Source organism: Microcaecilia unicolor, chromosome 7 (assembly GCF_901765095.1).
Source record: "Microcaecilia unicolor chromosome 7, aMicUni1.1, whole genome shotgun sequence".
Lineage (NCBI taxonomy): Eukaryota > Metazoa > Chordata > Amphibia > Gymnophiona > Siphonopidae > Microcaecilia > Microcaecilia unicolor.
Window position 1 is genome coordinate 17545098 of NC_044037.1, and position 25511 is coordinate 17570608.

At 46.6% G+C, this 25511-nt stretch overlaps 1 protein-coding gene across 2 annotated transcripts in view; it reads left to right on the forward strand.

Moving 5' to 3' along the window:
• TRPC5 (transient receptor potential cation channel subfamily C member 5) overlaps positions 1–25511 on the forward strand; it is a 154171-nt gene that overhangs the window by 106095 nt on the left and 22565 nt on the right. For both annotated transcript variants that reach the window (XM_030209460.1, XM_030209459.1), the window contains exon 6: positions 16431–16626. In XM_030209460.1, coding sequence (XP_030065320.1) covers positions 16431–16626 — 196 coding nt within the window. The remainder of the gene's footprint in view (positions 1–16430; positions 16627–25511) is intronic.

The window sequence follows — 25511 nt, forward strand, 5'->3', positions numbered from 1 at the left end:
CAGGAAATTGTGCGTGCTCGAGCCGGAATTACCACCGGCGGCCGCGTTGGGCCAGCGGAACTTCCGATTTAGCATGTAGTAACCCCCACATTGGGCTTACCAGTGCTTTGTAAAAGGGTCCCGTAATGCGCAATTGTAACCAGCTGCTTTGTTTGTTTGGTGTTATAAGCACAACCTGCCGGCTATTTGCCAGTTTGCTTTCCTAGAGGGAAGTAATTGTGATTCGGTTCCCCTCTAGCTGCCTCGATGCAGCCATATAGGCAAAACATGGCCACGTTAGGCTCTGCTTACATTTGCGCATTAAAGTTTTGAAATTTACCTCCAACTATGTCTAGCCTGCTTATTTTCGAAGGAGAAGGGCGGCCATCTTCTGACACAAATCGGGAGATGGCCGGCCTTCTCCTAAGGCCGGCCAACTCGGTATAATTGAAAGCCGATTTTGGCCGGCTTCAACTGCTTTCCGTTGCAGGGCCGGCCAAAGTTCAAGGGGGCGTGTCGGCAGTGTACCGAAGGCGGGACGGGGCGTGGTTAAGAAATGGCCAGCCTTGGTCGATAACGGAAAAAAGAAGGCCGGCCCTGACGAGCATTTGGCCGACTTTACTTGGTCCCTTTTTGTTTACGGCAAGCCTTGAAAAGGTGCCCGAACTGACCAGATGACCACCGGAGGAAATCGGGGATCACCTCCCCTTACTCCCCCAGTGGCCACCAACCCCCTCCCACTCAAAAAATAAAATAAAAAAACATTTTTTGCCAGCCTCTATGCCAGCCTCAAATGTCATACCCAGCTCCATCACAGCACTATGCAGGTCCCTGGAGCAGTTTTTTGTGGGTACTGCAGTGCACTTCAGGCAGGCGGACCCAGGCCCATCCCCCCCTATCTGTTACACTTGTGGTGGTAAATGGGAGCCCTCCAAAACCCACCCGAAACCCACTATACCTACATCTAGGTGCCCCCCTTCACCCCTTAGGGCTATTGTAGTGTTGTACAGTTGTGGGTAGTGGGTTTGGGGGGGGGGTTGGGGGGCTTAGCGCCCAAGGTAAGGGAGCTATGAATTCCACTGCAGTGCCCCCTAGGGTGCCCGGTTGGTGTCCTGGCATGTGAGGGGGACCAGTGCACTACAAATGCTGGCTCCTCCCACGACCAAATGGCATGGATTTGGCTGGTTTTGAGATGGCCACCATTAGTTTCCATTATCGGCAAAAACCAATGTCGGCCATCTCTAAGGGCAGCCCAAATGTTGAGATTTGGCTGGCCCCGACCGTATTATCGAAACGAAAGATGGACGCCCATCTTGTTTCGATAATACGGTCGGGTACGCCGCTTTACGGAGCTGTCATTAGAGATGGTCGCCCTTATAGATGGGCGCCCCTGTTCGATTATGCCACTCCATGTCATCTATTTGGTGATAAGTACATAAGTACATAAGTAGTGCCATACTGGGAAAGACCAAAGGTCCATCTAGCCCAGCATCCTGTCACCGACAGTGGCCAATCCAGGTCAAGGGCACCTGGCACGCTCCCCAAACGTAAAAACATTCCAGACAAGTTATACCTAAAAATGAGGAATTTTTCCAGTCCATTTAATAGCGGTCTATGGACTTGTCCTTTAGGAATCTATCTAACCCCTTTTTAAACTCCGTCAAGCTAACCGCCCGTACCACGTTCTCCGGCAATGAATTCCAGAGTCTAATTACACGTTGGGTGAAGAAAAATTTTCTCCGATTCGTTTTAAATTTACCACACTGTAGCTTCAACTCATGCCCTCTAGTCCTAGTATTTTTGGATAGCGTGAACAGTCGCTTCACATCCACCCGATCCATTCCACTCATTATTTTATACACTTCTATCATATCTCCCCTCAGCCGTCTCTTCTCCAAGCTGAAAAGCCCTAGCCTTCTCAGCCTCTCTTCATAGGAAAGTCGTCCCATCCCCACTATCATTTTCGTCGCCCTTCGCTGTACCTTTTCCAATTCTACTATATCTTTTTTGAGATACGGAGACCAGTACTGAACACAATACTCCAGGTGCGGTCGCACCATGGAGCGATACAACGGCATTATAACATCCGCACACCTGGACTCCATACCCTTCCTAATAACACCCAACATTCTATTCGCTTTCCTAGCCGCAGCAGCACACTGAGCAGAAGGTTTCAGCGTATCATCGACGACGACACCCAGATCCCTTTCTTGATCCGTAACTCCTAACGCGGAACCTTGCAAGACGTAGCTATAATTCGGGTTCCTCTTACCCACATGCATCACTTTGCACTTGTCAACATTGAACTTCATCTGCCACTTGCACGCCCATTCTCCGTGTCCTCTGTGTATGCGTCACTCGTAGCTCTGTAGACCCTGTTCCTTTAAGTTGGGTGGGAAATATTATACTTCTCAACCAAAATGTATCAATTGTAGAATCCATTTTCTATGTATGTATTTATATTTAGCTCATACCTTTTTTCAGTCGTAACTCAAGATGAGCTATATTCAGATATACTAGGGCGACACGTCTATAAATTAGCACTTTATTTGAGGTACCACAACGAAGCGCACTTAGCGCCAATTCTAGGCTTACGGGAACACCTAAGTTGTTCTGGCTACTAGGGCAAAGCTGCGTCAGCATGCCAAAGGGTAGGTGCACCCACTTACGTCAGGCCAATGGCTGGCACAAGCGGATACACCAATGCCCATCATGCTACGTGCACAAACGATAGTACGTTGTAAGTTGCATATCTTGTTTGGCGACAAGCCCATATCACACCTATGCTCTGCCCCCTCCCCTGACTTGCGCACTAAGCAATTTAAATGCACTGTTTATAGAATACCACCTGGCACTTAGAGACATAACTGCCAATTATTGGCTTCAATCACGTGTGTAAGCACTTCTGTTCTGGAAACCGGCCACATTATTGGTGCCAGCTTATAGAATTACTTGTCATGTGTTTTCCTATCCTAAAGGGCTCACAAGCTAAGGGGTCCTTTTTCTAGGCCACGATAAAAAGTAGCTTGCGATAGTGTAGGCATGGCTTTTGGGCGTGCGCGGACTTACACCAAGTAAAATGTGGCCTAAATGGGTGCGACCAAATTTGGTTGCATGGTGAGCCGCTCGGAATATTCTATATACCCTGCAGAAATTTAAGCCTAAGAAAACAACAGGGCAGACGATCTGCAAGCTCCAAGATGGAAAAACAACAAAGCAGATCAGTACAAAATAAACAGAGATTTATTGAATGAAAACCAAAATATTCCGACCAGCCCTGATCTGAATATTTTGGTTTTCATTCAATAAATCTATGTTTATTTTGTACTGATCTGCTTTGAAATTTAAGCCTATTCTATATAAATTAATATGTTTTAGAGAATACGCCTAGGTGTATTTGTTTTACCACATAGATTTTTCAGCAGTCAATAGGTGTTGTGAATAAGGATACATTTTCTTCAAAAGCAGCTGTAAGCATTTGGTAGCCTCTTGCCATAGAACACACTCAAAATGCAAAATATAGTTCTAGCTGCATGAAAGATTCATGTATATTTATTATTTATTTATAAGGATTAGGATTTATTTACCGCCAAGCATAGTAGACAATTACACCAGTAAAAAAAAGCACAGTACATATTAAAACATCATTATTGACAACATAGGTTGTAGGTGGAGGTTATCGTAAGTTACTCCATAGTTTTGCATAAAGGCATACCCTACCAATCCAACTCAAATGCCTGAACTCTGCAACACAACGAAACCAAAGCACGTAATGGACATAACATAACTCTTCCGCTCTACGATTCCCTAATGTGTCTGTTCCACGCGAACCTTATTCTACCACAACACCACTTTGTATTTGTTCATACCGGAGTTGGCGAACGCCTGTCCGGTACTATGTAAGCCACATTGAGCCTGCAAATAGGTGGGAAAATGTGGGATACAAATGAGCTGCCCGACTTCGAATTTGGAGTCTGTATGGTTGAATGATTGCTACATTGCCACTTCAGCAGTGCAGCTAAATTGGGTGTTCGCTTTCCCCTGAAGAAGCCCCTCCGGCGAAACGGATCTGTTGGGCGGGGAACCCCATTACCGAAGCTGCAGTGAACTAAGTGGGGTTTTTTTTTTTACCATCCTTGAAGTTGTGTGACTCACAGTTGATATAGCATAAAAATTATTTATAAAAAAATGTATAGGTCCACATGAAGGGAGGAGGTGGGTTTGAGACCAATGATTGATTTATGGTGATAGCTTTAACGGGAGTATAGCCAGCAGTTGTGCTGGAATTTCACCCGTCTGAGGTCTCTTCCCTTCTCTCACATATTATTTCACATCCCACCCCCTTTGTGATTAGACCCGCTACCTATAGCTTTGTCGTATTGGCAAATTATAGCGGAGTGTTCCCTTTTGTTGCATTTGATACTCTGGATACAAATGTAACAAATAAATAATACCAACCTTAACCAAAAGAAATTGTCTACTTGACAGGTCTATGTTACCAGCTTTAGGGAATTTAAAATAACAGTGATTTTAAAAGGCTGCCTCTCTTTTAATTCAATTCTCACAAGATCAGCTACTTATACTTTATGGTAAAAATAAAGGTACTTTAAAGTATAAAACTGCAAAATACCTATCTGGAAGGAGCAATGTATCTCCCTATTAAAGATATTTCTCTGGATTCTAAAAACGGTGCATAACTTTCCACACCAAAAATTGGACGCGATGCCAAGATACACCTGCAACTAAACTGGCTAACGAGCCAAGTGGTGTCAATAATTGGGCGCTAACAATCGATTATTGGAGTTGATTGCCAACTAATTGCATTTGTGCGTGCATTTTGCAGTGGACTATTCTGTAAAGATCCGCACGCAAATCTTTTAGTGTGCAGCTGAAAATGGGGCGTGGCCATGTGAGGGTGGGGATGTTCTTTAAAGATGAACACAGAATTACAGAATGCCGAGGATCCGTGCCTCTTAAGCGCCATGTTTCACATCTGGTTTCAGTTGGTGTAAATCCTCGCACCCCCCCCCCCCCAAGTTCAGCACAGATCCCGGCACTACGCACTTTTCTATAAAGGACACCCATCCCGAAGTGCGCTTTATAGAATACTGTTCAACGCCACTTTTTTTCAGCACTGAATTATGAGCTCCATGTACTAAATCTAGTCCAATAAGTACATAGATTCAAATTATGTTGCCACTGCATAACCTAGACGTGGCCAGCTCAATGGACAGGGGCATCCTAAGTCAACTTTTTCATTGATGCTCACCTTCCCTCCCCCCCCCCCCCCCCCCCCCCGCCTGCAATCTGATATCTTTTCCTCCACTCCCATCTCCCACCTGCAATCCAGTATCTCCTTCTCTCTCTCAATCCCCACCCACCCCCCTAGTCTACCATCAAACATGGCAACGATAGTAATTCACACACACTGCCTGTGGCTGGTATTGGAGCCTTCCCTCTGCCATGTGCAGTCCTTCCAGAAACAGGAAATTGCATCAGAGGAAGTAGGATGCAGCAGAGGAAAGAGTCTAGGCTGACTGCAGGCAGTGTAGGCTGACTGCAGGCAGTGTATGCAGGATTGCCAGATGGGCGGTTTTCCCGCCCAATTGGGCGGTTTTCCACAACCCGCCGTGGGGAAACTTTTGCCCGCGGCGGGTTGCGGTTTTTTGGGCTTGTTTTTTTTTTTTCGTGTGGGTTTTGGGCGGTTTTTCAGCCAGCGGGGGGTGGGGCTAACGGCAACAGAGGCGGGGTTTGGTGACGTATTGGGCGGGGCGAGGTGACGTATTGGGCGGGGCGATGACGGCAGGGGCGGGGGTGATGACGGAAGGGGTGGGGCTGATGACGGCGGGGGCGGGGGTGATGACGGAAGGGGCGGGGTTGATGACGGCGGGGGTGGGGGTGATGACGGAAGGGACGGGGGTGATGACGTCGGGGGTGGGGTGTGTGCGGTTTTTGGGCGGGTTTTGGGCAGTTTTTCGGCCGGCGGGGGGTGGGGCTAACGGCGACAGAGGCGGGGTTTGGTGACGTATTGGGCGGGGCGAGGTGACGTATTGGACGGGGGATGACGGCGGGGGCGGGGGCGATGACGGAAGGGATGGGGCTGATGACGGCGGGGGCGGGGGTGATGACGGAAGGGGCGGGGTTGATGACGGCGGGGGTGGGGGTGATGACGGAAGGGGCGGGGGTGATGACGTCGGGGGTGGGGTGTGTGCGGTTTTTGGGCGGGTTTTGGGCCGGCGGGGGTGGGGCTAACGGCGACAGAGGCGGGGTTTGGTGACGTATTGGGCGGGGCGAGGTGACGTATTGGGCGGGGCGATGACGGCGGGGCGGGGGTGATGACGGAAGGGGCGGGGGTGATGACGTCGGGGGTGGGGTGTGCGGTTTTTGGGCGGGTTTTGGGCTGTTTTGGGTGGGAATTTTTTTTTTTTATTTGGCAACACTGAGTGTATGTGACCTGCTGCCACTGCTGGTGACGTCTAGGAGTAAAGACAAGTTTGAAGGTGAACCAGGGGTGGGGGTGGGGGGCTGAGAAAGAGGGGAGACTCCAGACTGCAGGCAGCTGGGGGGCCAAAGAAAAAGAGGGAGCGATGCCAGACCATGGGGGGGGGGCTAGAGGGAACAGTGATTTTGGTCCCCTTTATCAGTTAAGCTACCTAGAAAATTACTTTTGGAGCAAAGAAGGAGATTTTAAGAAAGCGTATTTTGGAGGCAGGGCCTAGTGATCATGCTGTACTGTGTAGAGAATCCAAATTCCTAACATTCTGTTTGCTTTTTTGGCCGCTGCTGCACACTGGGCAGAAGATTTCAGCGTATTGTCTACAATGACACCTAGATCGTTTTCTTGAGCGCTGACCCCCAAGGTTGACCCTAGCATCAGATAACTTTGATTTGGATTATTCTTCCCAATGTGCATCACTTTGCATTTGTCCACATTAAATTTGGATGCCCAGTCTTCCAGTTTCCTAAGGTCTTCCTGCAATTTTTCACAATCCATGTGTGTTTTGACAACATTTGAATAGTTTTGCGTCATCTGCAAATTTAATCACCTCACTCGTCGTTCCATTTTCCAGATCATTTATAAATATGTTAAATTTCACCGGTCCCAGTACAGATCCCTGGGGCACTCCACTATTCACCCTCCTCCATTGAGAAAAAAAAAGGACATTTAACCTTACCCTCTGTTTTCTGTTCAATAACCGATTCCTAATCCACAGAAGGACATTGCCTCCTATCCCATGATTTTTTTTAATTTTCTCAGGAGTCTCTCATGAGGAACTTTGTCAAAAGCTTTCTGAAAATCCAGATATGCTACATCAATTGGCTCACCTTTTATCCTCATGTTTATTTATGCCTTCAAAGAAATGAAGCAAATTGGTGAGGCAAGTCTTCCCTTGGCTGAATTCATGCTAACTCTGTCCCATTAAACTATGTTTGTCGTGTTCCATAATTGTATTCTTTATAATAGTTTCCACTATTTTCCCCGGCACTGAAGTCAGGCTTACCGGTCTGTAATTTCCTGGATCATCCCTGGAACATTTGTTAACAATGAGCATCAGTGGCGTAGCAGGGGGGGGGCTGCCACCCGGGGCCGGGCGGTTCGCCGTTGCACTCCCCCCCACCCAGGTGCAGCACGATGACCTCCCCTCCCCCTGACCAGCTCCCGCACCCTACCTTTAAAAACAATATCGGGAGGCGAGGCGCAGCGCCTCGCGCCTGCCCTGCACGTAAAAGAAATGTGGACCGTCGGGCCTTCTCTCGCTCTGTCTGTCCCGCCCTTGCGGAAATAGGAAGTTGCGTCAGCGGAGGGCAGGACAGATAGAGCGAGGGAAGACCTGACGGTCCACATTTCTTTTACGTGCAGGGCAGGCGCGAGGCGCTGCACCTCGCCTCCCGATATTTTAAAAGTAAGGGTGCGGGAGCTGGTCGGGGGGGGTGTCAATTCGCCGAGGGGGGGGGAGCTGGCAGGGAGCACCCCCCCCCCCCCCCGAGCTGAAACCCGGGGCGGACCGCCCCTCCTGCCCCCCCCCCTTGCTACGCCACTGATGGGCATTACATTGGCCACCCTCCAATCTTCAGGTACTATGGATGATTTTAACGACAGGTCACTAACAACAGATTAGCAATTTCATAGTTGAGTTCTTTCAGTACCCTGGGGTGTATGCCATCCAGTCCAGGTGATTTATCACTCTTTAATTTGTCAATTTGGCTCAGTATGTCTTCCAAGTTCACCAAGATTTCTTTCAGTTCCTCTGCATCATCAACCTTGAAAACCATTTCTGGTATAGGTAAATCTTTCACATCTTCAGCCGTGACCTCCAGAACTATCTTGTGTTGGGAGGGTGTTAGGGGGGCTGGAGGTCCACTGGACCTCCAGCCCCCCGTGTCGGTATCCATGGAGGGTGTGGAGGCTTGGGGGGCACTAGGCCACCAGGACCTTGCATTTGGGATGGTCCAGGGGTCCACCGGACCCTCAAAACTGACGGTAGCAGCCCGGGCTGCCTGGCATGAACAGTGGACAGGAATAGTGCCTTAATGCTAACACCAGCTCTGACTGGCATAGGGTTAAGGTGCTAGTCCTCCCTTAACATCACAACGCAGTGCTTTGATCATACAAGGGCAATACCGAAGAGCTACATTTAAATATAATTTAAATGAGCTCTGCAGTATTCATAGTAACATAGTAACCTAGTAGATGACGGCAGAAAAAGACCTGCAAGGTCCATCCAGTCTACCCAACAAGATAACTCATATTTGCTGCTTTTTGTGTATACCCTACTTTGATTTGTACCTGTGCTCTTCAGGGCACAGACCGTATAAGTCTGCCCAGCCCTATCCCCGCCTCCCAACCACCAGCCCCACCTCCCAACCACTGGCTCTGGCACAGACCGTATAAGTCTGCCCAGCACTATCCCCGCCTCCCTACCACCAGCCCCGCCTCCCGATCTTGACTAAGCTCCTGAGGATCCATTCCTTCGGCACAGGATTCCTTTATGCTTATCCCACGCATGTTTGAATTTCGTTACCGTTTTCATTTCCACCACCTCCCGCGGGAGGGCATTCCAAGCATCCTGCGTTGGCAAATGCAGGTGCTATTCTGGCACTAGTGGCTCTAGCGCCCGCATTTACCTTTGATCATTGGGATATGAGTTCAAATGGTGACTCTGTGATTAGGATCCTTTTAGCTGTGCTGAACCCACAAATACTCCTGCAGAGGTGATGAGTACTTTAACCCTTCAGCCTTAAGATGTTCCTGAATGACAAAGAATTATGACCAGGATGCCTTGCTGGAACTCCCAGAGTAGCTCAGATTCTCTTTCTCCTCTCTGTGATTAAAAAGAATGCAGAAGGCCCCCTCCCCCCCTCATGCATTCACACAGGTCAGAATCTGCGCTTCAATATCATTCTTTATGCCTAACTAGCTATTGGTCTGAGTACAGCAGTAACAAACTCAATATTTCTGAGACCTACATCAGTACGGTTTGGCTTGAAGGCTCTCCCAAGCAGATGGAAGGTCAAAGGCTGGAAGATGTAATGCCTAAGACGTTGCTCCTATGGGGAGAGACCCTGTTTTATAGTCAGAGGAGGATTCTGCTGCCACCAGAACCTCCCACTGATTATACTGGACAATCCTTTTGTTTTACTACTTTCTCTGGAAAGTCAGAAAGTTCACCTGTAGGACACCAGCCTGCCTGCCAACAAATGAGGTCAGCCAGAGTGTTTTATTCTGTTGGAGAAGGAGTGGCCTAGTGGTTAGGGTAGTGGACTTTGATCCTGAGGAACTGAGTTGGATTCCCACTTCAGGCACAGGCAGCTCCTTGTGACTCTGGGCAAGTCACTTAACCCTCCATTGCCCCATGTAAGCCGCATTGAGCTTGCCATGAGTGGGAAAGCGCGGGGTACAAATGTAACAAAAATAAAATAGATACTATTGGAGATTTTACATGGAATGTTGCTACTACTGGAGATTCTACATGGAATGTTGATATTCCACTAGCAACATTCCATGTACAAGGCTGCGCAGGCTTCTGTTTCTGTGAGTCTGACGTCCTGCACATATGTGCAGGACGTCAGACTCACAGAAGCAGAAGCCTGAGTGGCCACATTGGTGATCTGCAAGAGCCGACGCCGACTTCTACATGGAATCTCAAATAGTAGGAACAGTGGAGGAGTGGCCTAGTGGTTAGGGTAGTGGACTTTGGTCCTGAGGAACTGAGTTGGATTCCCACTTCAGGCACAGGGCAAGTCACTTAACCCTCCATTGCCCCATGTAAGCCGCATTGAGCCTGCCATGAGTGGGAAAGCGCGGGGTTACAAATGTAACAAAAAAAAAAAAAAAAGTAGCACTGAAAATTCAGTCAAACACTCTTCACTGCTGAATTCCTCAGGCTACTACATAGTTTTTATTAACTAGAAACTTGTCCCATCATACCAGATCGATGTCTTGTCTTGTATAAGCTAGCTTTGACGAGAAAACGGTTATTGAGACGATAACTTCCGAAGGGCGTAGATTTGGTTTGACAAAGCATCTAGATTTTTTTTTTCCAGCCACTCCAGGGCTATTTCAGAGCTTCAGCATTTTTTTTTTTTTTTTTTTTTTTTTATAATTTTTATTTAATCATCAAAAATAACATGAAATGTTATTTACAGAAAGAGAAGGAAAATTAAAATAATAGTATCAATTATACATAGGTAAATTTACATCTTGTAGACCACAACTTAAGGACAAGATACAAGGTAAAAATTTCTGAGTAAACTCATAGGGAAAAAAAAGCAAACCAAAGGGCAGAGGCATATGGAACACCCGCAGCCGGAGAACTCAGCACTTTCACTCTCTATTGGTCATCCTGGGTTAATCTTTCACTACTTTCTTTGGCTGATAATAATTCTCTCAATTTCTTGGGTTCCATAAATATATAGTTAACAGAATCCAGGGATATTATACAGCGACATGGAAATATTAACTTAAACGAGCCCCCTTTTGCAAGGGTTCTGGCTTTTAAATTCAAAAACTCCCGCCGACGGGCTTGAGTCTCCCTGGTTAAATCAGGGAATATACGCACAGTTTCCCCAAGAAATTTATCATTCAAATGACGAAAATATAATTTAAAGGTATTCATCTTATCCATTTCAAGTGCAAAGGAAACTATAAGAGTAGTTCTCTCTGTTACCAATTCTATAGAGTTTTCCAAAAACTCTGTTAAGTTCATCTCAGGTTGTTGTGGTGAAGGATTCAAAGGATTAGACTTTCTTCCAGTTATGTATTGAAGCCGAACAATAGGAGGGAATCCCTCAGGTGGAAATCCAAGTATTTCTGTGTAATATTTACGCAGCATCTCCATAGCTGGAATTAGGGGCGACTTGGGAAAATTAATAAACCGCAAGTTACTCTTTCTCCCTTGATTTTCGAGAGATTCTAGTTTCCTCACCAGAACCTCTCTATCTTTAACCACTGTCCCTGCAAAATTCTGAAGAGCAGAGAGTTCAATCTTTAAAGATTCCATTTGACCTTCTTGGATTTGTATTTTCTCTGCAAACTGTTTTTGAACTTGTTTCACATTGTCAAATTCTTGAGTAAAAGAATTAGTTACCTGGGAGAGTAGGGAATTCATACCCTGGATAACATCCCATATAGAGTCTAACGTTACCACTTCAGGTCTCTTCACCTCCCGAAATACCGGTGCAACTCCCGTTGGAGTGGGGGTAGACGTGGACAAAACCCCCCCAATCGGGGAAAGACCACCAACTAGGCCTCCTGAAGGCGGTAGAATCTTCTCCACTCTGGGCGTTCTATCCGTCTTCTCCGTCGGGGTCATAATGCTTCCGGGTCGTGGAGGAATGGTATTCCCTGGCGGACTCAAAGAGATCGCCTCCGCGCTGTTTTCCGCCGATGTCATCACGGAAAGCTCCGAAGCGGGCCCCCGCATAGCCAGCGGTTGAATCCCGAACTGCTCTAAGATTGCTTGGCGAGGAGGGGGAACACTCCCAGGTACGGAGGCCAATCCCTTGGGTTTTCCCTTCCGTTTCCCCATGACCAGCACAGGGTACGGGTCCAACTGCTCGTTACACAGTCTAGTGAGTCGGGAGCTCAAACACGCACGTCTGCTCTATTCGGCCATCTTGTCCAACCCTCCAGAGCTTCAGCATTTTGACCACCTGGCATGCATATTTCAGTACAAAAAGTGCAGACACATGCCTTCTGGTGTCAAAGAACAAACCATGCAATATTTCCAAAGCAGGGCGAATGCTGCCTCAGGATTAGTTGAAAGAATTCTTATGTAACTAATAAATGAATCGATACAGCACTGCAACTGCTATAGTTTTGTCCAGCTATTTCATTCATCATTGCATCAAATGACAGGGTACTGTAAGGAGAGTTAAGACTGTCTCTCATGCACACGTCTAATCTAAAGGAGGACATCGATTTACTGTCATGTTCCGTGGTATTGCTCCCCAGAGATGTCTTTAATATCTTTGCAAAGCGAGACTGTACCACACACATGTAGCTCTCGGTAAAGTAAAATTGTTCGAGGGAAATGGATACTGTGAAAGCATTGATGGTTAGATCATTTGGAAGATGCACATAGATCTCTGAGTAGCTGCACAAATTAAAACTTAGCGGCCCTTTTACTACGCCATGTAGGCGCCTACATGTGCCAAACGCGTGCCAAATTGGAGTTACCGCCTGGGTACCGCATAGCCCTTGGGGTAATTTCAGTTTTGGCATGCGTCCACTACGCGCGTCTGAAAAATATGTTTTTTCTTTTCTGGCACGCATAACGGACGCGTGCCAAGTGGCATTTGACGCGCGTAGGTCAATTTTGATTTTGCCGCACGTCCATTTTCGGCAAAAGAAAATAGGCCCTTTTTACAGGCGCGCAAAAAAATGGATCGGCGCACGCCCAAAACCCACGCCTACACTACCGCAATCCATTTTTCAGCGCGCCTTTATAAAAGGACCCCTTAAATCGCTTGTGGAACGGGGTGGAGGAATTTCCGGACCCTGAATGTTGGAGTACTATCTTTGAGCCTGTGACTGCTCTAGAAATGATATGATAGGTTACATTTCTGTACAGCCTTGTTAGGACACGGGCCAACCCAAATATGCAACAGAAATCTTCTCTATTTGCATGCGTTATCACCCAGATCGTATCTGAAAAGTCCGAATATTGAAGGTTATCTGGAGGAAATTATAAGACGAAAGCGCTTCCAATCAAGTGGTTCTCGGTAAACATTTATAGGATCTCCATAATAATTTTCCATCATATGTATTTGCATAGATGAGCAAAGAACAAGGCTAATTTGAATAGATTGGATCTTCTGAGACCCAGACCTGGTGGCAGGCCCTCGGCAACCAGAGTTGAGAACCCCTGTATTGGAGACTAATAAACTGAAGTATGGACAGCTTCAAAAACAATTGTGTGTAAAATAACATCCAACAGCATACGTAGGGGGTTCTTTTACTAAGGCACGCTCGCGTTTTTAGAGCGCGCTAAAAATAGGCGTGTGCTAAAAGTTAGAGATGCCAATGTATTCCTATGGGTGTCTCTTAATGTTTAGCGCGTGACTATTTTTACTGCATGCTAAAAACATGAGCGCGTCTTAGTAAAAGACCCCCATAGAGGGGCGAACGGGTACGCCCATCTCTGAGGACGTCCCCGCGAAGGGGCGGAGCATCCTGTATTATCGAAACAAGATGGGCGTCCATTTTTCGTTTCGATAATACGGTCGGGGACGACCAAAACATTTAGGTCAACCTAAGAGATGGTCGACATAAATGTTGAGATGGTCGACCTTAGAGATGGGCGACCTCGGTTTTCGCCGATAATGGAAACCGAGGGCGCTCATCTAAAAAATGACCAAATGCAAGCCCTTTGATCGTGGGAGGAGCCAGCATTTGTAGTGCACTGGTCCCCCTCACATGCCAGTACACCAACCAGGCACCCTAGGGGGCACTGCAGTGGGCTTCACAAATTGCTCCCAGGTGCATAGCTCCCTTACCTTTGGTGCTGAGCCCCCCCAAACCCCCCAAACCCCACTCCCCACAACTATACACCACTACCATAGCCCTAAGGGGTGAAGGGGGGGCACCTAGATGTGGGTACAGTGGGTTTTGGGTGGGTTTTGGAGGGCTCACATTTACCACCACAAGTGTAACAGGTAGGGGGGATGGGCCTGGGTCCGCCTGCCTGAAGTGCACTGCAGTACCCACTAAAAACTGCTCCAGGGACCTGCATACTGCTGAGATGGAGCTGGATATGACATTTGAGGCTGGCATAGAGGCTTGAAAAATGTTTTTTAATTTGTTTTGGGTGGGAGGGGGTTGGTGACCACTGGGGGAGTAAGGGGAGGTCATCCCCCATTCCCTCCGGTGGTCATCTGGTCAGTTCGGGCACCTTTTCGAGGCTTGGTCGTGAAAAGAATTGGACCAAGTAAAGTCGGCCAAATGCCCGTCAGGGATGCCCTTCTTTTCTCCTCTTCAATAGTCCCTTTTCCCTATGTGTCCTATCTGTCTGTCCTACCCTTATCCCTTATTTGTCCTGTCTGTCTGTCCTGATTTAGATTGTAAGCTCTTTTGAGCAGGGACTGTCTTTTTCTTCATGTTCAATTGTGAAGCGCTGCGTACGACTGGTAGCGCTATAGAAATGATTTGTAGTAGTAGTTTTCCATTATCGGCTGAGGACGCCCATCTCTTAACCACGCCCCTGTCCCACCTTCGGTACACTGCCGACACGCCCCCATGAACTTTGGTCGTCCCCGCAATGGAAAGCAGTTGAGGACGCCCAAAATCGGCTTTCAATTATGCCGATTTGGGCTACCCTGGGAGAAGGACGCCCATCTCCCGATTTGTGTCAGAAGATGGGCGTCCTTCTCTTTCGATTATGCCGCTGATAGTCATGCTGGTGAATAATTCTGCGCGCTGTTTTCTTATCTCCTTCATGGATTTTTTCAATTCAGAAGTTACGTGACAAAAATTATGTAAAATTGCTAATGAGGTGAAGAATCATTGAAATCACCTCATTACTAGTTTCCTGTTAGGAAAGTTTCACACACAAAAAATGTCACCAAAGCTAAAAGAGATGGTTCTTAAGTTTTACTGTGAAAAAGTTCACGAGGTTAAATGTAGAGTTTATTGAGATTTGCTACACAGCCAGGACTAACTCACAGATCTAGGCAGCGTACAAAAAGTTCAAAAACAATGCAAAAAGAAACCAAAAGGAACCTGATGGTGAAATGTAACCCTACAATGTAGGGGCGTAGCCAGACTTCAGAAGGAGGGGGGTCCAGAGCCCGAAGTAAGGGGCCACATTTTAACCCCCCCCCCCCCCCGCCACCACCACCAACAACAACTTTGACCCCCCACCGCCGACCCTGTCGACCCCCCCTCCCTCCGCCAACCTGCCGCCACCGTCGGCTACCCTTGCTGGCAGGGGACCCCAACCTCTGCCAGCAGAGGTCCTCTTCTTCCAGCGCAAGGCTTCGTTCTGTTTCTGTGAGCCTGATGTCCTGCACGTTGTACGTGCAGGACATCAGACTCACAGAAACAGAACGAAGCCTTGCAGATAAGCCAGCAACACGGCCGCTGGCTGATCTGCAAGGCTTCGTTCTGGCTGCAGGGGGGGGGGGGGTCAAGAGGTTTGTCTGCAGGGGGGTCCAAGGCCAAATCTATGGGGGCCCAGGCCCCCGTGGCCCCACGTAGCTACGCCACTGCTACAATGCAATTAGGATCATATAATAAATTACCTGGTAGGGTACAAACTGGTTAAACCGTTCAGGAGCATTGCTATGCCTCTTCACGTGGAATTCTTGATCTCCTGATGTAAGAGAGTTGTTGGGGTTTTTTTTGTAGTTGATATAAAACATTCAGGGCCCCTTTTACTCACCACGTAAGTGTCTACGCGCGCCCAATGCATACCAAAATGGAGTTACCGCCTGACTACCTTGTGGCTCCTGCGGTAATTTCATTTTTGGCGCGCATCCGATATGCGCATCTGAAAAATACTTTTTATTATCTGGCGTGCATAGCGGACGCGCACCAAGTGGCATCTGACGCGCGGAGGTCATTACCGTCCAAATTTTTTACCGCTAGGTCTATGGCTGGCGGTAAGGTCTCAGCCCCAAAATGGACGTGCGGCAATTTTGATTTTGCTGCACGTCCATTTTAGGGAGGGGGGGACTTTTTTATAGGTGCGCTGAAAAATGATTCTGCGCGCACCTAAAACCCGCACCTACACTACCACAAGCCATTTTTCAGCACGCCTTTGTAAAAGGACCCCTTAAATCACAAAGCCTCTTTTCAACTTTACTCTGATGCAACTTTCCGTTCATACAAATTGGGTTGTTGCCACTGGACCGGCTCTACATAGCTTTTTTTTTTTTTTTTAAATCATCAGTATGTAGTGAAATTAAAATCACAAGCTACAGATCTAAGACTTGCCTGTTTTCCCACTTAGGTTGTTTGAGACCCTCCAGTCCTTATTCTGGTCGGTGTTTGGACTGCTGAATCTCTACGTCACCAACGTGAAAGCAAGACACGAGTTCACCGAATTTGTTGGGGCCACCATGTTTGGAACGTACAACGTAATATCCCTCGTTGTGTTGCTCAACATGCTCATAGCCATGATGAACAACTCCTATCAGCTCATTGCCGTGAGTACTCTGTGTATCTCGATACTTTCCACTCAGAATGGGGGGGGGGGGTTGTTTGTGTCATGAGTTTTTCTCTGCAGAAAGTATCAGATTGCCGCTTTGCTCTTCTGTAGCTGATAAGCTGTACTTTTTAGTTAACTGCATTGGAAGGCGCCTGCCGAAGCTCGTACGCCACCCTTCTTCAGGCGACGAGTGATTATTGTGAGGTGGTTTGAACTGTCGGAATTCAAGGCGTCAATGTTCTGGAAGAGTCCTGCATTCGAAGTGGTCCTGAACACATTGACAATGCTCTACTCAGCATGTTAACTAACGTGGAGGTTAATTTTCAAAAGCATTTCCATGGTTAAAAGCTGGGGAACCAGGGCTTTCCTAGCACTGTCCACCAATGTGTGGGTAAACTTATAAGGGTCAATTCAATACAGGACGCTAAAAATTAGGCACCTATAATTTGGGTGCTCAGCTGGTATTCTATAAAAGTATGTTTCTGCACCAACTTGGAAGTACCCAGTTACATGACCAACTTTAGGTGCAACCAATCACTGGTATAAATGATTGTATCTAAGTGCGGCAATTGCCTGTGTAAAAGTGGGACTTATATAAAGCGTGTGTGAGAATAGTGGGAACAAAATGATGAAACAACGATGTGTAGAAATGAGATCGTTTGTGTGGCTCTTATGCTGTCTTTTTTCACCCATAAACGATCTCATTTCTACACGTTGTTGTGTCATCATTTTGATGGTGTTACAGCTTTATGTTATAGTGAGACTTATTAGCTGATATCGCTGTACTGCCGTTCACTGGCTAACAATGTTCCGTTGTCAACTAGACTGGAATATCTCTTGACTCCTGAGGCAGGTGCTTACTGTGCTGAAACACAGGACTGCGTTGAGTCCGTTCAGTCTTCTTGATGTTTTCGACTTACCAACCTTTGTATCTTACACATTTTCAGTATTATAATAAATTGTTTCCCCTGGTTGGAATTAACATTGGTCTCCCCCAATTGGTTTTCTTGGTTCCAATTTACCATGTACATGCAATTTGACGAATAAGGAGCAAACCAGTTTAATACAGTGGAGCTAAGTCCAACATTATGTAATTGATTAAACAAATTCACGTGAGAAACTGTATCAGAGACGGCACTAAGACCAAGCTGCACCCACAATGCATCGTAACCTTGGTCTGCTTTACTAAGACACCATTCATTATAGCCACCAATAACAGCTCCGTACTGTGAATATATCTATAACCAGACGTGTGTGGTTGAATCTACAGTGCAGATTATTGTTAACAGAATATTGCTATTTTTTTTAATTTTATGTTTTTTTAAATTTTATTTTATTCTTTATTTATGTCAGTTTTAAAATAGAAACAAAAGCATTTTCAAAGAAATAGCACAGAGAAAGAGGAACCGACATCCTCACTACTTAAACAAATACATTTTGCCAGCCCACATCAAGAGCTACATCAGATATATACAAAAGGAAAAAAAAATAAAATTATCGGGGGCTTGATAGTGTACGTACCTATATAGGATTATTTCCTCTTTAGATGTTGAATTTAAGTATTACGGTTTGGGATGTACACATATTTTCTGGACAAAGTTTATTCTTTGTTCTATTGTAATAGACTTAATTTTAAAAAATAAAATAACACCATACTGTATTATAACTGCTTATATATATCCCTAATTTATACTAATCCCCATCTATGTTTTATCAGATAAACTGTTTACCGATATAAATTGCTCTAATTGACCAGGGCATTAAACAAGATGGTCTCTTCCCCCCTTTAAGCCTTACAGTTTCCATTCTGCTCCGGTCACACACTCGGAATTTTCTCCGGGACAGCTGGAGCATATGCCTCATCTTGTTACTTTGGTAGATACTTGGAAGCTCACAAAACCATGCTTAAGAGTTCCGTTTCGCAATTATGTGATTATACGCTTCTCAAGTGTTTGGCTCTATAGATTAAAAAAAACTGTTGGCGTGTGCTTAACGTTTGAGTGAAGGTTTCGATACTACAGGCAACAAGTACTTCACAAATAAAAGATTCGATAATGTGTTTTTAATCACTAGGGACCCAAAGGTCCTTTGGAGTCCTGCAGAACTTGCCTGCCCCTTACTATTGAAAATGTGATTGCGAAATAGCACCACCAGGGGCAGGAATGCACAGTTTAGAGGAAACATTGGTGGAGATGGCCCATCTTTGGAAGATGGTGAAGCCTGGTTTCCTTTCTGGTTGTCCTTGGCTATTTTGCCTTTTTCTTGTTGTCAGTTCCCCTGTATTTTCCCGAGGGGCCTCTATTCTGATGCAGTTCTTTATCTAGCGTTGTATTATCATGAATTTTAATGTGTGAAGTCATCGGTCAGCTAAGTTATTGGAACTGAAGGAGTTCTGATGCTTGAACAGAAGTTGATAAGCACTTACCCCCAAATTTTGTATTAGTCGCCCAAAGTTAGGCATGGATCACAGATGCACGCATAAAATAATTAACTAAATCGGTGATAACAATCACTCATTGGCCTTAAGAAGCACTAATTGGTACTATTTGCTGGGTACACATGTATCTGCTCTGTGCCCCTACTATTACCACTAGGGGTTATGTATAAGGAAACATGACCCCTAACTGTAGTGAAATGAGACTACCACAAGGGGCGCCATTGTGGAAACAGCACTGGCAAAGCAGGAACAACTGGGGATCACTCCTGCCCTAAGACTTCTGGACCACCAGGTACAGGGCTGGTAGACCCACAGTGATGGTGAGGGGCCCTTTGGTGAGGGATGTGATTGGAGGGGTTGGGTTTGATCGGGGGGGGGGGGGGGGATAATGTGATCGAGATGGATGGAGGAGTTGCAATTGGGGGAGGAACAGCACTGGCCCTTTTAGGCTCCGGCCCAGGAGATTTGGTGCTAGGCTTTGAGGCCTGATGTCACCAGGCTGCTGGAATAATGCTATTTACGAGGCGGCTTGCAAACCACGTTATTCATTTACCACTGTTGTCAGCAACCTGCAGAACTGTTATATCACAGGTTGTTGACTCCCGTGGTAGATCAAGATGCAGTAAAAGCTTGCCTTCATAACTTCCCCCTTAAATCACCTTTCATCCCTTGAAGTCTCTCTCTCAACCCCAGTCCCTGCATCCTCTTTCACTGTGTCACCAGGACTCTCTCACTCAGTTTCCCATTCTGATCATTCATTCTCTTCATTCCCCCATTTCCTGAAGTCTCTATAAAATCACGCTCTTCTTCCCATTCCCTTCAGCCCATCAGTCTCCTTCTTTCTGTATCTCTTCTCATTCAGTCTTTTCTCAATCTGGCCTTCTCCCCCCCACCCCTCTCACCCAATATCACTTGGAGTCTCCCCATCTCCCAGTTTCCTCTGACTTATCACTTTCACTCTCTCAGTCTCCCCTCACCTTGTAGACTCCCATCTCAATATCCCCTTGCCCAGCAGTCTCTCTGTCTCCATCTCCAACAGTCACCCTTTATCTTCCCTTTCTAACCCCACACGCCCTTCTTCCCTTCCTAATGCCGCATTCTTCTTTGTCCTCCGTTCCCTCTGTCCTCTCCCTCACCCAAAGTTCCCTCTTGCTCCTCATTCTCCTCTCTCTTCCTTTTCACATTTCCACTCAATCTCTGTGCCCCTTCCATCACCTGCCTTCCCCACCTAGCCTCCTGAATTTCCCTCCTCCCAGAGTGTTTAACATTCTTCTCTTTCTCCACCTCCCTTTCCCCCTTCTTTCCCCTCCTGCCACATGGTGCTAGCCTTCTCTGCACACTTTCTTTCTCCCCCAATACCTACCAAATTAATTTCTCCAGGCTGAGGCTCAGACAAAATAATAATTTTCTCTTTAGTTCCCTCTCACCTCCTACTTGTGGCTCTCACTTTCTACCGGTCACAATCAACCTTGGCATTGGCAGGTTTGGGGTGGGATGGGAGTCCAAGAATTAAGGCTAGAGGCAACGCTGGGCTAAGGTTGGTGGCATGCAGGCACAGTAATAATGTTGGAAGCTGAGCAGCACAAGGAGTAGCTGCATGAGACAGCTCCCCCTGCAGGGGCTTCCTATGTCAGCAGCATGTCTTTTGCCCCAGCCTAGTTAACACCTGATCACTGCTGCTTCCTGCTTTTCAGAATTGTGGCACAGAGAAAGCCAGCTCAGGCGACATGGCAGCAGCTGCAACATGGGCTGAGGCAATAAAAAAGGCAATTAAAGCCAGAGATTCACAGTATCCATTGAAGGCCATAACTTCCTGCCGCTGGCCTCTTATAAAATTACCTCATCCTAAACATGGAGTGGAGGAGTAGCCTAGTGGTTAGAGTACCAGGCTTGACATCCAGAGGTGGCGGGTTGAAATCCTGCTGCTGCTCCTTGTGATCTTGGGCAAGTCACTTAACCCTCCACTCCTCAGGTACAAACTTAGATTGTGAGAAATATCCAGAGTACCTGAATGTAACTCACCTTGAGCTACTACTGAAAAAGGTGTGAGCAAACTCCAAATAAATAAACGTGCATGGTGCTTCCTTGTGTTCTAGAGCAAGCATGTTCAGGGGAGGAATGTGAGGGGAATTGCAATGTAGCTGTATATTTCATAAAATATGCACATGTGTGGGCCTTTTCCCAGCAGTCATAACTTCATTCTAAGCAGATTTGTGCTAGTATTTTATAAAGACACATATGTGCCTACAGTACAGTCTCAATTATCTGACTTTTCAGGACTGGTTAGGATATCTTTGTTGGCTGTGATGCTTCACTAATCTGACCCAGTGGCGTAGCCACAGGTGGGCCTGGATGGGCCAGGGCCCACTCACTTAGGGATCAGGCCCACCCAACAATATCACGTTTAGTGGTAGCTGGTGGGGATCCCAAGCTCCAGCAGCTGAATACTTTCCCCTGATGGTAACTCTACTCTCCACGATACCGGCACCTGCATGCCTGCTGCAGACTGCCAAGATGGAAAGAAGTGTTTTTCTGCCAGCTGAGATATTTTTGGGTGGTGGTGAAGGGGGGTAACACTTGGTGCCCACCCACTTCTTGCCTAGGCCCATTCAAAATCTGTTGTCTGGCTACGCCCCTGATCTGACCATCTGGCATATCCAACTACCCCCCCCCCCCCCCCCCCCCCCAGTGATGTCTTCGCATTGCCATTAAGAAGTGCGCAGGTTCTCTTCCTGTTTTCTGGCTTCTCAGGCTGCTGGTGTTAATAAACAATACTGTATTTTAAATACAGATACCCTATGCCTGTTCTTTATGCATAAAGTGTGTTTTCCATGCATGTTTAAGGGGTTAACATTGTTTTCCATATTATCTGACTTTTCTCTTATCCGACAATAGCTCGGTCCCTTTTTATGTCAGATAATTGAGACTATACTGTATTTATAAAATCACCCTGTTAGATTTTATGTGTTTTAACCTATGGAATGCAGTTCGACAGTCCTTAACTTGGAGTCTAAAGTATCTTCATTTAAAAGCTGGTTAGTTAGTTGGGCTGTCAGTTAATTAGTATGAAGTGGCCTTTTAGTTTTTAAAAGATATAAAATTATGATGTGTTTATGATACATATGGATGCTTATGGCTTAGTTTTCTAAAAAATGTTTACTTCCATGGCACCCCATCTTGGAGAGGGGAGAAGAGAGCAGTATGGCGCTGCAGCTGGGTGGGCCTGAGCCAAGAATGGGTGGACCCACCTGTAGCTACTCCACTGGGTTATCCACAATGAATATTCATGAGAGAGATTTGCATGCAGTGGAGGCAGTGCATGCAAATCTCTCTCATGAATATTCACTGTAGATATCCTGAAAACCCGACTGGCTGAGGTGCTTTCAGGACCAGGTTTGGGAATCACTGACCTACACCCTTGTAGTGTCTCTCTCAGATAAAGGAGAATATTCAGTGCTAAGGGAGGGAGGGGTAGCTGGCAGGGGGGGTTATCTGTGGCAGGGAGATGGGGCAAAATGTGCCCTCCCCCACTTTGGACTCCGGTCCCCCTAATTTTTGTAGTCTAGATGTGCGGCAGTCTGGGGGGGGGGTGGCAGTGGGGGGGTCAGCAAAAGTGGGACCTGCCCCGGGCCCGGCTCAGTCTCTCGGCGGCCCTGGTGCACGTGACCACATCTAACACACCTGCCCTGCTACGCTAATATTCTGTAAAGAAAATGAGGCACAGACTTTCGGGTTTTGAACCCAGTCCTTGGGACACACCTAGCTAGTCGAGTTTTCAGGATACCCACAATGAATATGCATGAGATAGATTTGCATGCCCTACCTCCACTGTATGCAAATGTATCTTTTATTTATTATTACATTTGTACCCCGTGCTTTCCCACTCAAGGCAGGCGCAATGCGGCTTACATAATAATATGGATTACATAGTATTGATATAAAAAAATATGAGTTAATTATAGCAGAATAAAAGAGATAGGTAGGTAGAGATGGGGAAAGGTGAAGGGAGTAGGAGAGGCATGAGCAAAGGGTAGGTGAGCATTGGAGGAGAGGTGGAGGAGGCGGGATGGGGGATGGAACATGGGATAGGTATAAGGAAATTTGGTGGGAGATATGATCTGGGTCATTGTCATTGTTTTCTGAATATGTGTTGGGTAGATGGGTTCATAGGGTTAGTTTGGGTCATTTGGATAGGCTTGCTTGAACAAATATTTACATATACATATTCATTGTGGGTATTCTGAAAATCTGACTGGCTAGGTGTGTCCTAAAGACTGGATTTAGAGAACAGGTGCCTTCCTAGTACAAATTTTCATACTAAAATTTGGGCACAATCCTGAGATACAAGGCAACTTAATTGGGGGTTAACAATTATTGATGTCAATTGGCACCCATTAGGATTTGCATGCGCATTCGGCTGCGCGCTATTCTGTAAGGCAGTGCAGGTAATTCCCTTAGCACGTACCTTGAAAGGGGGTGTGGCCATGGGAGGAGCATGGAAGTGTCAGCAGCATTCTGAAAATTTGCATGCGCACTTATAGACTAATGGGTAAGCGTGCCTAACTTGGGCGCCAGCATTTACAGCAGGTTTCAGCAGGCGTAAGTCTGGCGCCCGTAATTAAGTGCGAGATCCACACTTAAGCGCTATTCTATTAAGGGTACATGCCCTTTATAAAGTATTACTTCGTGTCGGTTTCTTCCGGTGTCTAATGTGTAGAATTTAGCCCTAAGTGTCCCCTTTCCAACTTGCGATTTTTGCTGGTTTAACCTTAATCGCACTACACCTGTAGACCTCAGTGGAAAGTTTAATACGAAGCTTCTGTTTCTACAGCTACTCCTAAATGAATTTTTCATATCTGTTCTCAGTACACCCATGTCTCCGTTTGCAAAACACAAGCACATAACCTTCTTTCTTAATTCTTTTCACTGTCGTTTAGTGTACCACAGGCTCAGAGTCTTCTTGGCATCCTGCCTCTGTGAGATTCTAACATCTTGTTCAGAGGTTAGAAAGCGCAAACAGCAGCAGTGCGTACGATTAGACCGAAGCAAAAAAAAAACAAACATTTTTCACATGCAGTTTTTCCAGAGACCTGTTATTTTAGTTTATTTTGTAAATGCTTGTTGTGTTGAGCAAACCAAAGCCAGAATGTTAACGTGATGGCTCAGTGCCCACTATAAGCAAGATGGCACAGCAAGGACTCCTGTAATGACACAATCGAAGTCAAAATATCCAGATGTAGACTAGAGGTTGCAGCCCACTGCATTGTCTGGTCTTTCATTTAGATTTGACAGGCTGAATTAAAATTATCTCCAACTGCTGAGTTAAATAGCCTTTGGTTAACAGAGGAAGGAGAGAAAGCAAACAGTTGGTGAACTGGTGATTCCTTTCCTTTCTGGATCCAGAGTCCTTCCGGCCCCTTTCTTCAGCGGTTCCTCAGCAGTGTCAGCTCATGTACTCTTCAGACCAGTGACGTAGACAGATGGCTAATTCAGGGTGGGCCTGAGTGCAGAGTGGGTGGGCTTGAAATTTTGGTCTGCATCCCCACCCTCTTTCACTTCCCCTGGTACTCCCCCAATTCAAAACAGAAATACCTGAGCTGGAGGAGATCCCCAAGCCCCACCAGCCAAAGACCTCCTCCTGGTCAGAACTCTTCCAACCTGGGTAGCTGGCGGCAGTGTCCCAAAACTGTCACCACAACTGGCATGTCCTAAAACCAGGGCTTTTTTTGAGGGGGTACTTGGGGGTACTGAGTACTGGCACCTTTTCCATTGTCTGTTAAAATTGACCCACGGACCCCAAGTTTTAATAAAAGAGCTCAGGCTCAACACACCAATTCTGCCTTGTCATAGGTTCTGTGACTGGTTGCAGGGGGCCTGGTTATTGTGGAGTGGGTCCCTCAGTGATCACCCCACCCTTGAAGGGTGGCCTGTCATTTGAGTACCGGCACCTTTTTCATTAGAAAAAAACGCACTGCCTAAAACTGAGCGTGCATTGGGGTGGGGGTGGGAGAGGGGGGGTTGGCGTGGCTCTGGGATACCGCTGCCAGATGCCCAAGTTGGAAACGATCTGGCCAGGAAGAAGACTTTGGCTGACAAGGCTTGGGGATCTTCACCAGCTACACCAACAGACTAACAGAGCACCAATTTTGGGGTCGGACTGAGCCCAAAGTGGGTGGGTCCCAGGCCAACCAGACCTACCCGTGGCTTACGCCACTGCTTCAGACATGTAAAGTTTGATAGTTGAGAAGAAGCCTCAAAAGGGAACATTTAGGACCTTTTTTCCCTTCCAAGAATATCCAGCTGATAAGGAGGGAGACGAAAGAGGAGGGCAGAAACCCATAGATACCCCAGTGGACATTTTGTTGGGATCTAGGTAAATCCAGCAAAAACTGTACAGATCAGTATTTAAACACTGCGACCAATGTTTCTTTTTCAAAACATATAAC